At 32.9% G+C, this 13,462-nt stretch overlaps 1 protein-coding gene across 5 annotated transcripts in view; it reads left to right on the top strand.

Annotated features, from left to right (window-relative positions):
• The window catches only part of LOC137641609 (extracellular serine/threonine protein CG31145-like), a 745,874-nt gene extending 737,060 nt beyond the window's left edge, over positions 1-8,814 (top strand). For all 5 annotated transcript variants that reach the window (XM_068374331.1, XM_068374333.1, XM_068374334.1 and 2 more), the window contains exons 8-10: positions 840-973; positions 1,590-1,729; positions 5,327-8,814. In XM_068374331.1, coding sequence (XP_068230432.1) covers positions 840-973; positions 1,590-1,729; positions 5,327-5,519 — 467 coding nt within the window. In that variant the 3' untranslated portion in view covers positions 5,520-8,814. The remainder of the gene's footprint in view (positions 1-839; positions 974-1,589; positions 1,730-5,326) is intronic.
• The last annotated feature ends 4,648 nt before the right edge of the window (positions 8,815-13,462 follow it).

Here is a 13,462-nt window from a genome sequence, read left to right as displayed (position 1 = left end):
TTTTTTTTTTAAATGTATCATCTGCAGTATCTACATTACATAAAATGTTGAATACATTTTATTATTATTACTAGCTAAGCTACAACTCTAGTTGGAAAAGTAGGATGCTATAAGCCCAAGGGCCCCAATAAGGAAAAGAAAATAACAAATAAGCATAGAGTAGTGTGCCCGAGTGTACCCTCAAGTAAGAGAACACTAACCCAAGACAGTGGAAGACCATGTTACAAAGGCAGTGGTTCAATTTTGGAGTGTCCTTCTAAAAGAGCTGCTTACCATTGCTAAAATGTCACTTATACCCTTACAAAGTGGAAATTAGCTACTGAAAAATACAGTGCAGCAATTAACCACTAGAGGGAAGAATAATTTTCAGTTATTAGTGTTGTCAGGTGTAGAAGGGAAGAGGAGAATATGGAAAGAATTGGCCAGGCCAGACTTTTTGGGGTATGTGTATACAAAGATGTCATAACCAGAGAGGGATTCAATCTGGCCAGTCAAAGGACCCAATAACTAGCGGTAGCATTTCAACGGGTGGCTGATACATTGGCCAACCTACTACCTACAAACAAGTTTTATGAAAGATCCAAGTTGTGTATAGAGAATTTATTTCAATGACACTTTAGAATTACAATAAATTTTACCTAATTTAAATGGTGGCAGTTTGTAAATATTATTAATCTAAATTACTTGAATTGAAATTTTTCATTTGCTTAGGCAATTAGGAATGTTAGTAAATCCTGGATACATTGAGAAACATCAGGTCTGTTCGACACATTTCTTACAGTAATAGTGAACCATGAACTTTTTTATCAAATAAAATGTCAAGACACTTCCTGTTACAGATGATGAATACTGTGATCTTGTAAAGGAGGTACACCCATACAACGAAGGTCGGCGGCTTTTAGATATTATGGACATGTCCATATTAGATTTCTTGATGGGTAACATGGACAGGCATCATTATGAAACATTTAAGGTAAGGTCTTGCCCATAATTTTCTCATGTTGCTGATCTTTCCATAATTTCTTCCTGCCTTGTTACATTAAGAAATAATTGAAGTGGTACTATTGATTGGATTAATTGTCCTTATTTGATACTCAATCCTAATGCATAGAGCACTTAATGACTCCTGAAACCATGATTGTTTGCATGGTTTAAACCAATTTAGGTCAGAAATAATCACATTTTGTATTTGTTTTCATATCAAATGTAGTAATGAACTTTAAAATTTTAATCAACGTTTTGCTTTCACACGAGTGTTATATCTACAGATGCAGCTTGCAAGAGGTTTAGAAATTTAAAATTTTTATTTGTAAATTTTAATAATTTGTAAGGTAGTTGACTCTTTCAGTGTATCTGATATTAAAATAATTTAATTTTGTTTTGAAAAGTCTTCATATGTCAATTTTAATTATTGTTGGAACTTTATACAGCTTTTCCTCAGACAATGTAGTTATTACATAGTGTTGTGCAAAATAAGCCTTTTCTTCCAGTGTGGTAATATACTGAATATCTAGTGTGTGAAAACATGTTTATACTAAATTTAGAGACCCAATCTTCATAGGTAAATTAAATTTTATTTTCCTTTGCAGGCTTTTGGAAATAATTCTGCTCCTGTACACCTTGATCATGGTCGTGGATTTGGAAAGCCATTCCATGATGAAATTTCAATTTTGGCACCAATTTACCAGTGCTGTCTCATCAGGCATTCTACCCTTGATAACCTGTTAAGGTAAACCATTATTCTATTACATATTACATTACTAAAATAAAATTATGGAATTTGTATCAAATGACTCGGCATTGGGGAAGGGGGAGGCAATTCAAAACTTCAGTGCATCTGTAACTGAATAATTTGAGTTGAGAGAGAGTATGTTGGAGTCGGTGGCATCTTGTGGTAAAATTTAGTGTGAGCGCTACTCCAGAAAATTTGTGGCTTTCGTATTACTATTGTGAAAAGTAAACAAACTGGTATTAGAAATTATATTCAAACTATAGATTCCTCAAAGAACAAATTCAAACACTTTTTATGTACCTAAATTGTTACTATTAAAGCTTGAGAGCCCTTCATTTAAAAATTATACCCGTTTTTCTTATTTTAATTTATACCAAAAGATCAATTATTTTCTTGATCACTGGATGACATTGAGGAAATTTTTCTCCATTGCAAGCACTGAAAGTTCATTTAGTCTTCTGATATCTTAGTTCTCAGAGAAGTGTTTGTTTTCACAGCGCGAGCGGCAGTGCTCGCTTTCTCTCGGCTTCGCATGCAGTTTCCTATATGCGTATGCGCACACCAGCCAAATGCCAAGCAGCTGGAACTGTGAAGCATGCAGTTCTATACAAATATTTTTTTATTTATTCATAAACTTAGAAATGGCTAATGACATTAAGCTTAAGGGATTATATATTGTATAAGTATGAAGAAATAATTAATAAAAAAAATATTGAATACTAGAGGTAAATAAAAATAGAGGGAGCTGCAGTTCCGCAGTGCCTACACCTGAGCTGCCACTGGTCAGGGTGTAAAGTATGTTGTGTGGATCAAGTGTTAGTTGTTAGGAATTGGAAAGAGTTAAGTTGAATAAGGAGGCAGTGCTAAAGCGTCGAGACAGTTGGGTATAGATGGTAATTCAATGCGAGTGTCCAAATGCAACTGGGTGGTAAAACCTGCAGTCACACTATTAAGTAAAACAGTAAGGTTGAAGCATGGATCAAGTAAATTAACCCTGTGTAACATAGCATTCTTCTTGTATTTTGAAACTTAACTACAAATAGAGTACCATTTTGAAATATTAGTGAAATTTATTGTATTTATGAAATTAGGCTATATGGTCCAACACTGGGACCTTTAGGAACGTACACACACACACACTGGAGTCCATGTTATTATTCACCATAGAATCTTACTGTATATCAGAAGGTGAACAGTAGTGAGGTGGAGTGCGCCATGCTTTTAAAATCCAATGACATGCAAGTAAACATGAAATCAAAGAATGTTAACATATTCAGTACAATATTGCACAACTTTCTTTACTGAAATTAACACTTTTGCATAATAAAATTTTGCTTATAAATGTCCCAATACCTTATTCAGCTACCAATTTTCCTTGTAAAACAGGATTTATTTCTGACAAAACCATGAAAATAGGGAGTATTGTACAGCATGCCTCCTCCTCACCTGTAAAATTCCCAAGTAGCTGATGTTGTAGAGTAAAGCAAAAGTCTGATATAAGGTTTTTTCCTAGTACTGGGTCCAATCTCTATATATCAACCCTCAAAGCACTAGGAGCATTGTATATAAAGATACAGGATGTGGCCAAGGCTGGCACACTTGAGAGGGATACACCAATCCTTCAAGTGTAGGTTTGTAGATATTGTAACACTCCAGATGTTGCTGACCTTTTCATGCTTTTGAAATTATTCACCATTCCCCACATAAAATATCTTTAATAATAACAACTCTTACATTAAAATATAGTGAAAGGTTACAAAACCAAATACTGTAGAGATTCTAATATGACCCAACTCGATCACTGGCCCCACACAAATGCTTTGTAATAGGTAATGCTCACACCAATTGTCATACTGCATTCAAATAAAGTATTGTAATATCATAGTTGTAATAAAGAAAAAATGGTATTAAACATGTAATGAGTATTATGGTAACAAACACTCCCCCTCTAACAGGAAATTGGGATTATTGTTATTTAGTCACCATCAGCCCCAGCAACCACAATGCCAGCATTATTACTATTATCACTCTTATAAGGAACACTTCAATCGTAACCCTCGCCAACATTTTCCCTTAACGTTAACATTAAAATGTCATCAGCACCGCAAAATTAACATAGCTACCATTGGCAACGAGACATCTAGAGACCTATAAGGTTTAGAACAGTAGAACCTACATACAGTACAACAGAAGATACATTTGTTATCCAGATTTAAAGGTTTTTCATGAATGACAGAGATAAGGGATAGTGATAATGTCTTATCAGGACAATGCCCTAGAGACTGACCATATATACATATGATCAATGCCCAATCAGTTTCCACCCAAGCTAGGAACAGGAAGGGCCAGGCAATGGCTGCTGATAACTCAAAAGATAGACCTATAGGCTCCCTCAAATCCCCTCTCCTTAGCTCACAAGGATAGTAAGGTTACAGACTGAAAGAAACTATCAAGTTTGAGCAGGGCTCGAACACCAATTGGGAAAATCGCCGGGCAGGGATGTTAAAAATAGACTACAACCATAATTGCCTGGCACCATATTGCAACCAAACTATTGAATATAATGCTATAAAATGAGGCACCAAATGAAAAGTAGCAGACAACTATAGAGTATTGGTTTTATTAATTTGGGTCATACCCCAGCACTGGGTTCTGAGCTCATTTACAAATGGGGGGAAAACTTTGAAGTTACAGGTAAAGAGGATAGACAAGATAGAAAAATGGAAATGGCAAAGGAATTATCGCAGTGAGTATGGCTAAGGGTTGAAAAGATGCTGCAAAGACCTTTAAAGTAATTTCAATAGAATGCACGAACCGCCTATTTGGAGAGAGTCCCTTTGTTTATGCTTTCCTCAGAGTATGGTTAGAACTCCATAAAACTATTCAAAAAATTAAATCTCGATGTCATATTTATTCTAAAAAATCCTAGTCATTGTGTATCAGTAATAGATATTATTAGTAATAATGGATAGAATTTACTAAATGCAGCTTTTAGGAAAGAGAGATCTGTGTAAGGTACACAGAAACAACATTTAATCATGCAATTGCTGCTTACCAGACTTGGCGTGTGAGGTAGTACATTTACTACTGTTTTTTGCATGATTTTTTCCTATTCTGGGAATAATTTGATGTATGAAATTTGCTGGGATGTTATAGAAAGGTTCAAAATAATGACCCATGACTTGTATATAAAATATTACTTATAATGCAGTTTTCCCCTATTTTCTGTGAATGGTTTGTAAAGGGCTGTCTGTTCTGTTCTGGTGGCTATTTTTAGATACCTCTCATTGTTTCATAATCTGTTTTATAAATACATGTTGCTTTTCTCCTTTAAAAGGTGATTTGTCTAAGTCCAAATCAAATTCTTACCAGGAGAACTTACCAATAATATTGCCCAAGGTGTTAGCAAATTAAAATGAGTTAAATTAATGTATTTTATTTACTGTACTCTATTATAAAATTGCAAACTCTGTTTTTTCCAAAGTTCCCCTTGTCATCACACATCATTACAAATTGTGACGAAAAAAAAACTTTTACGGTATAAAAATATAATAGAACTGTATGGGAAATTTACTGTAACTTTTATCATTGCAGGTTCCATCGTGGCCCTCAGCACCTGAGTGATGCCATGAGGGCTTCTATGAGTGTTGATCCTATCACCCCTATCCTTTGGGAGCCTCATATGGTGGCTTTGGACCGAAGAGTGAACATTATTCTGCAAATAGTGCGAGAATGTGTGGAGAAGGCTCAGGATCCTTTACATGTAATTGTGAATGATTTCCATTAACTAAACCTCTTATTACTTTAATACTAAATGTGAATAACATGTACCATTGTACATGACTGCTACATGAATAGTCTGATGTAGATACAGGACAATTTGCACTGAAATGATCAGTGACAGTGAAATTAATACTTGTGTAGCATTAAAAACTGCTTTGCATAGCTGATATGCAATAAGTTGAACAGCTGTATCTTGGTGTAGTGCAGATTGGCATAGTACAAGAAAAACAAAATGCTTACTATCAGTGCACAAAGAACCAGAAGCATGGTGGAAAGTGCAAAATTCAGTGCAATGGATGCTTTACATTGGAATTGTATGTCTTAATGGCTAATTGTGTTCAACGTTCAAGTGTATGCTTTAGGTGATGGGTGTAGTTCTTTCAGGGTGTGGGGACTCATTCAGCTCAAGTTTCTGATGAGAAAGGTGCATATTGCATCCAATTAAATAATGTAATAAGCCCAGCTCAACTAAAAATGAAGCAAGTTCAGGAAAGAAGGGTTCTTCACAACTCATTGGTACAGTCTCTATTTGCATTTATGTACTGGTATACAGGAATTCAAATCCTGTTAAAACTTATTGGATTAGACTTACCCAAAAGTGTTAAACAATATTGCTTGCTGAATTTAGAAATGTCTGCACAGAGAAAAGGAAAAAATTGTGATAAAACTAGAAACATCCTTTTATGAAGTATTTGTTATACTTATATCATAAAAAGATTTAAAATGAAGGTGTAGTTCATGTAGTGGTGCACAATTAAACAGGTGCTAATATAAATGCATATTCTGTAGCATAATGCTTAATGTCAGTCAGGCTGGAAAATACAGTAATTTGACTGACTTGTTAGCCTCTACAGGTACCTTTGTTTAGCAGTTAGATATCCTGCAAGAAAAATCAGGTTTGATAAAATTTTAAAGTAGATTACAGTCTGTTCTGCTATAACAAACTATCATGGAAATTAAACACATACTTTATTTCACATTATGTAAACTATACTGTAGTAGAAAAAGTTTTCGCAAAAGTTAATTTACAATTGTACATAATTTATTAAGCTTAGATAGAAAACAATATCAATTGATTTGATATTTTAACATACTGACACTATTAGGAAAATGTTTTGTTTTTCATTATTTCTTCTGACACTGAAGAATAACAAAGGTTTTTATAGCCATATTTATATAATGGCTATTTAGTTAATTACATTTATTGATATTTAAAACATTTCGAATGTCATAAACACGGATTTTTTGGCAGTGGTGCAGGTTCCATTAGCTGAAGTTATGCTTAATTTGAAACCCAATCGTATGATTGTAGCAGAGTAGACTGTATGGGATATGAAGAGATATTTATCATTTTTAAATCATTGTACAGATTTAAATTGTTTTGATAATTTTAATGAAAGACATTTAGAAAAATTGTATTTTTTTATAGTTGTGTTTAACTGCTTATTTATTGTTGCGCTCAGTAAAGTACTACGTTCATGCTATTGTTGTCTTTATAAGGGAAATTTAGCATTTTAATTTAATGTTTGTATATGGTTTGAGTGTGAAAACTAATTTTATGGTCTTGATAAGGAAATATCATTAAATTAGTATATTCTATAACCTAAGTAAATTATTTCTTAAAAAATTATATATGTATAGCCACACCTCATGTTATGACTTTTTTTATAAAAGTTATTTTTTAAATATACACTATGTATAAATTAAAAAGTAAAGTTGAACTGTCAAATGACTTCCTTTTAATACTAAGGATATGGGGTACCTTATAGGAGTTTTTATGGTGTCAAGGTGGCTTTGTAAAGGGGGTTAATTGTGTTGTCGTTTTTCTTATTGAGTCAAGAGACTTTGAATCAATGAACATGAGGTATGATTGTACAATATATGCAATGCACAATGACCATTTCTATTTTTAAAAATGTGTACAGTATGTTTTAGTTTACCTTTCTTGCACTGAAAGATGAAGTTGTTGGTTTTAAGTTAACCCCTTTTCACAATTACCAGTCATTGCTGTTTTTCCCCTTTTCTTAAGCACTAGAATAATTAGAAAAATCATTACATAGCACATATGTTCATATATTCCATTTTCTAAGTATCAACTTGAGTTCAAATGGTTAAATTTTACTCGTGATTGAGATTAAGAGATTTCCTTAACCCAATAGGCTGCTGTATAGATATTGTATTGTATTTTTATACTTTGACATGCATAGGTTTACTGATGCTGTGAAATATTTGATATATTCTGGAGAATTGTTATTTTGATCTTTTAGATCTAGGAGAAAATTTGACTTTCACTTGAACAGTTTAAAATTATTACTTGAATAATCTTTTAATTTAAAAAATAAATATCTAGTAAAGTGCTGTAATAGTAATGGCAGTTCACCAGTATAGCTTTTATTCATTAATTTTATATAATCCTACATCTTATCAGTGCATGTAAGCAAATGTGTTGCCTAATAACTTTCATATTTGTTTTCAACTTATTAAATGTTATAATTCTATTTTAAAAGTTGCTCAGCCATATTTACTTTGTGTTGTTTGAAAGATTTACATTCCAATATTGTTGTTGTAGTACATAAATGATGGGGATACACACATCATCGGAAACATGTAATGTATTGCACCAGATTGTATTGGCTCTGAAATATAGGGAAACATCGAGATGCATGTAGGCCTATGTGTATAGATGCTATAATGATTTATAGACAAACTTTAAAGTATTTTCAGGAAAATTTATTTATTTAATTGCTTTATATGATCAAAATTAATGCAAATTTATTCTTAATGGGAGCATCATTTATTGGCATCATCTGCTGGTATTCCACATTCCTAACCTGCTTTCTATTATATGAAGATTAGGTTGTTTACAGTTATGCCACAGACATAAATATAAAACATTGAAATTAAGAAAACAAATGTGGTCCAAATGCCATATATTTTTATATGCATTATCTTCATAGTAAATGTATTTGAACAAACTTATTGTAACATTCTAAAGCAGAATGTACATAATAGTAGGTTATAATTATTGCTAAATGCATATAAAAAGTACAGCATAGCGACTTGCACAAGTTGTGTGAAACACTGTTTTAACAGCTTGAATCTTGAGGGAATTATATTTTAGACCATATTGTTACTAATGACATCTTGAAAGTATCTATTTGCATAGATTATATTTTGTGATAAATGAAATTTACTCTTGCTAGAGTTATTTTCTTACATTAAGTTTACAATCAGCATGGTTATGTTGGTGTTGCATATTGCCAAGTTCCATAATAAATCCAGTAATGAGTTCAAAAGAAGTTAACTTCATTATTTGCATGAAAAATTATGGACACAGCAAATAATGGCCAATATTAAATTTCTACTGAAAGTTGTAGATGCGAGTCACTGTGCAGTAAGCCAGGGTGTAGAACTCTCACACCAAGATAGCTTTTATCTTAGGTTAGTAACTTTGAAACTTGTATGTATGCAGGACATGTTCTATATGTTAAGCAATGTCCTAGGCAACAAGGGCTGTGATAAAAAATTTTACTTTCCCTAACCCAGTTAACTGAATAAATTTTTGACTTAGGTTTAATGGAATAGCTTACGTATATATTAGGAAACTTTGTGATGCAATTCTTCAAAATTATAGTTGTTAAATATGAAGTGCCAAGCTCTCCTGTATTACATATAATTATTTTATGTACTATATGGTATAGTACATATGTAAAGCTGTAAAAGCTTTTCTAGCACTTTATATGTAGGTAATTATGTAGTGCAGTTACATTTGTTGATTTTCCAACATGTGTTTTGACAAAAAAACACATTTCTTGCTTAACGAAGCCCAATTTCTGTAAACTCCTAAGTACCACAGTTTTAATACACTGCCAAATCTAATCACAGATCTCAATCTATAGTTCTGGCAATAAATTCTTTCAAATTCTCATTTGGTAATAATTGAATGGCTATAGACTAATGTGTTTTGACCCTTTAGAAATACTGTTAAATCTATAATTATCTACTGACAGGTTTTTCCGTTGCTAATCATTTTTCTTCAGTGTGCATTCTCTTGAATTTAGTGCATTGAAATAAGACATTTGAAATATTTATGGTGGCTAAGTAAGACATTTGAAATATTTATGGTGGCTAAGTAAAAGCATATTGAATATTTTACTTTACATGTAGATTTACAAAGGCAAGATTAAATAAAATTCACTAATGTCAATAATAATTTAGTCTTATTACTTATTTTAAGAAAGTATACAAGGTCAGTAAGTGATTCAATCTTTGAAAAAATTTACAAATTATCAGAATCAATAGGTTTGGCTGTGTAATAAGACTTAGTTGTACATGACAGTGTATGGCAGAACACTTGGCTAATGTCTTTCATTTCTAGAAAAATTATTAGTCTTGTGATAGAGCTTTAATTTATGTCATTCAAGTGGTTTGCTGCTGAAATATAAGAGAAAAGGGAAAATCCTCCTTATACTAGTTTTAAATTTGGTCGGATTTACAATTTTAATTACTATATAACTTTTCAAATAACTTGAATTGTATAACTAGATTATTATTCAATGGTTGATACTTGTATTGGTCCAAACCACTTGACATGTTTGAAATATGTTAAGGACTAATCACAAGGAATTTTACTTTACTAAAGACTGTGCAAGTACTGTGCTGTATTGTGTAGATGTGTTCATGTGAAATGGTTTGTTTCTAAATTCAACATAAAGCACATTAATAGTGATTAAACCATGCAGAAATTGAGAACTGCATGATATTCAATGTGCATTTTAGTTGACAGGCACAATATAGACAAAGTGTTGCCACCAGGCCTCCCCTTTCCCTCCTTACGTCAGTCTTCCATATGACACCAAGTACTGTATTAGTTTATTTTACATAAAGGGGAATGCAGTTAAACTTAGTGTTACTTCTTTCTATTGGTGGAGGGGTTTTCAAAAATAAAAATTACAGGGCTACTTATTAAGGAATAGAAAAATCCCATTTTGACCATTGGGACGAAGCTGAAGAGCTCTCTGCTTTACTGCTATTGCACTTTTTGCTTACAATGTAATTCTGGAAATTTTAAGAAAAGTAGAAATTTTTTGTGAAAACCTAGTGTCATGATGCTGGAAGTTGTACAAGTAGACTTTATCAATGCTACTTTAAGCATTATTGGATAACGGTACCAGGGTGCTCGTTTTAAATCTCAATGGTTTGTATGTTAACGAGGCAGCCTGTTATAAAAAATCTGTATAGTACTTTGAAAATACATGTGGTATCAACATTAGGTTTTGCAACCATCTTTAAATAGATCGGTGGAATCAGTATGACGATTAAGACTTGAGACAAATTTTTTCAAGATTAAGATATCTAAATCTTGTACTACATTGTATTATTAAAACTTATGTAAAGAAACCTACAATAGTTGTACTACATATAGATCGAAGAAGTACTTCTAATACCAGTCGTGCATCTTAAAAGTTTAAATTTAAACTGGATAAAATGTCCTTTCAGGTCTGGAACTTGATCCTCTATTGTTAATGTCCTTTCAGGTTTGGAGCTAGATCCTCTTATTGTTCATGCCATTAGTGCCATGAATTTACCAGAACCAATACTAAATATGATGATGAATGAAAACCATTTTGCCTCTTGTACAAGCACTACCTTTCTAAGAAGAGGAGCCAGATCTGGATAATCTTTATTTTCAAAAGTTTTTAAATGTTTACCCAATATGTCCATCACTTGAAATGACTTTATAAAAGTGAATGTGGAATGTATATATATATATAGAGCTATTATCACTTATCTAATTGTACATAATTTTTTATTTTTTTCTTTACAGTTTTAAAAGTACTGTACTGGTTAATATGTACAAGAACTGTCTTAAGTTCTAGGAATTAGTTTATATAACATGTATCGAGTGGACAGCTCTTTATCCATTCTACTTGAGGCAACTGGCTTTTTTTAAAAGTTACCAGATCAAAGTTCCCAGCAGGCAGTGGGCATTTGAAAGCATACCTGTGACTTAAAACAGACGGCAAAGAGTAGCCAGAGCTGTGGTGAACATCAGGCAATGACTGGCTTATGCATTTCGATAGTTTGCCCATGGTTTTCTCACCACCCACCTAAAAATATTGGCAACGGTGCTTGTGGAAGGGCCTTTATACAAATTAATTTTAAGAGTTAAATCTTTCAGCATAACTATCTAATACTATATTAGTCAATCACAAAAATTCCTCTCCAGTTACTGCATAATTTTTCAGTAACCAAGAATTTTGACAAATGGCAAAACAATGTAAGTTAGGCCTGGTTTCTAGGTAATTTGAGATAATCAGCAGTATAAAAATGACTAGTATAATTTACTTTAATTGGGTGCTGTAACACACTGAAAATACATAACTGTAAATGATTACTTTCTAACTTATGTATTTTGTGGCTTTCTGTAGTTAGGTAATTGTAAGGAGATATACTATACTGTAATGTGCAAGGTTAGATTTTTATTATCTCAATTATGTATGTTTTACTTGCAGTAGCAAAAAGGTTTGATTTGGCTACTTAGAGAATTTTGAGGATAAAAATAATTTTACTTCTTATTGATAGCAAAATCGTTGAAAATCCTCTATATTATCACAACAGGTCACCCTTCTGTGACAAGATCTGGTTACAGAAATAATACAGTATATTGCAAGGAATTGAAAATATGATTGTCTGCCAAAATTTTACAACTTTACCTATATATCTTATGTTATAATGGAATGAATACTGTTTTGTCAACTGCAATACAAGCTGCTGCTCTTTATTTCTGAAGCCCTAAAAATGCACATTTACATTTATAAAAAAGTACTGTACTGGAAAATTACCGGAAAAAAAATTAGTGAGCATTGAAATGATGAAATTTCTGTAGCATATTCCCAGATTTACATTGTGCAGTGTGTGCAAACTTTTTCTTTGGAAAACTTTCTACTTGTACATGTGAAAACTACTTTCATATTTTTATATGATTTCCAGATTTGAAACATTTGTGAAAAACAAAGGCCCATTTGACAGAGCTTAAAATATCAACACTTGCTATTTTATTTGATTTGCATTTTTACCATTTGGTATTTCTTCTCTTAACTACACCCCATTAACTTTTCCCAAATGCAATTTGTTAGGAACTTCTAGCTTGGGGGAAATTAACTTGTAAGGGAAGGGTTTTGGAATTTTTATATTTTTTTTTCTTTTGGCTCTAGTCTGTATGATTGGTTGTGAGATGTAAAAAATGAAAATATATACTGTAGTAATATACACAAAAGTGTTTTATTTCCATATTTCTATTTAGCTTTGACTTTTTGGGCATTTTGCTTACTTTATTTCATTAGTGTATAGCAACCAATAAATATGAAATACAAACTACTGCTTAGTTATGTGCTTATACTTTTATTCCTGCACGAGAATAGTGTAGTATAGATTTACTCCTATAAGCCATGACTTTCTGCACCATAGAAATAGTCTATTGAAGTTGATGTAAAGGTGTGCAATTCACATACTTGGCAATTTACAAATTTTTTAAACTTTATATTTTTCCTAGCTATACAAACCAGACATATTTCTATGGGTTTACTCTGAAGTCCTGAGGCGACAGCACCATGGGTGAAGGGGGCAGGCCTGGATAGCTGGAAGCCCTTAGCCCACAACTGCACTCAGGCGGCAAGTCTAAGATTGTCGCTCTCTGGTGACGGTGCCGTAACACCAGAGTTCGGCAGCTGGACCCGTGACTGGGCTGGCCTATTGAGGACACCGCAGCCCACCCCACATGGGAAGGCCCCTGGAAAAGGTGGGGTAAACATCGGACACGGCAAACCCGTCTGGTCAGCTCACCACGGCTGGCGGACATCACACTAATGCGGTCGAAACAACAAGAAAAAAATATTAACCTTAGGTGCGTGCGTGGAACATCCGCACCCTCCAAGACGTGACGAA

This window comes from Palaemon carinicauda, chromosome 5 (assembly GCF_036898095.1).
Source record: "Palaemon carinicauda isolate YSFRI2023 chromosome 5, ASM3689809v2, whole genome shotgun sequence".
NCBI lineage: Eukaryota > Metazoa > Arthropoda > Malacostraca > Decapoda > Palaemonidae > Palaemon > Palaemon carinicauda.
The sequence above is the reverse complement of the archived record's forward strand: the minus strand, read 5'-3'. Positions and strand labels throughout refer to the sequence as shown.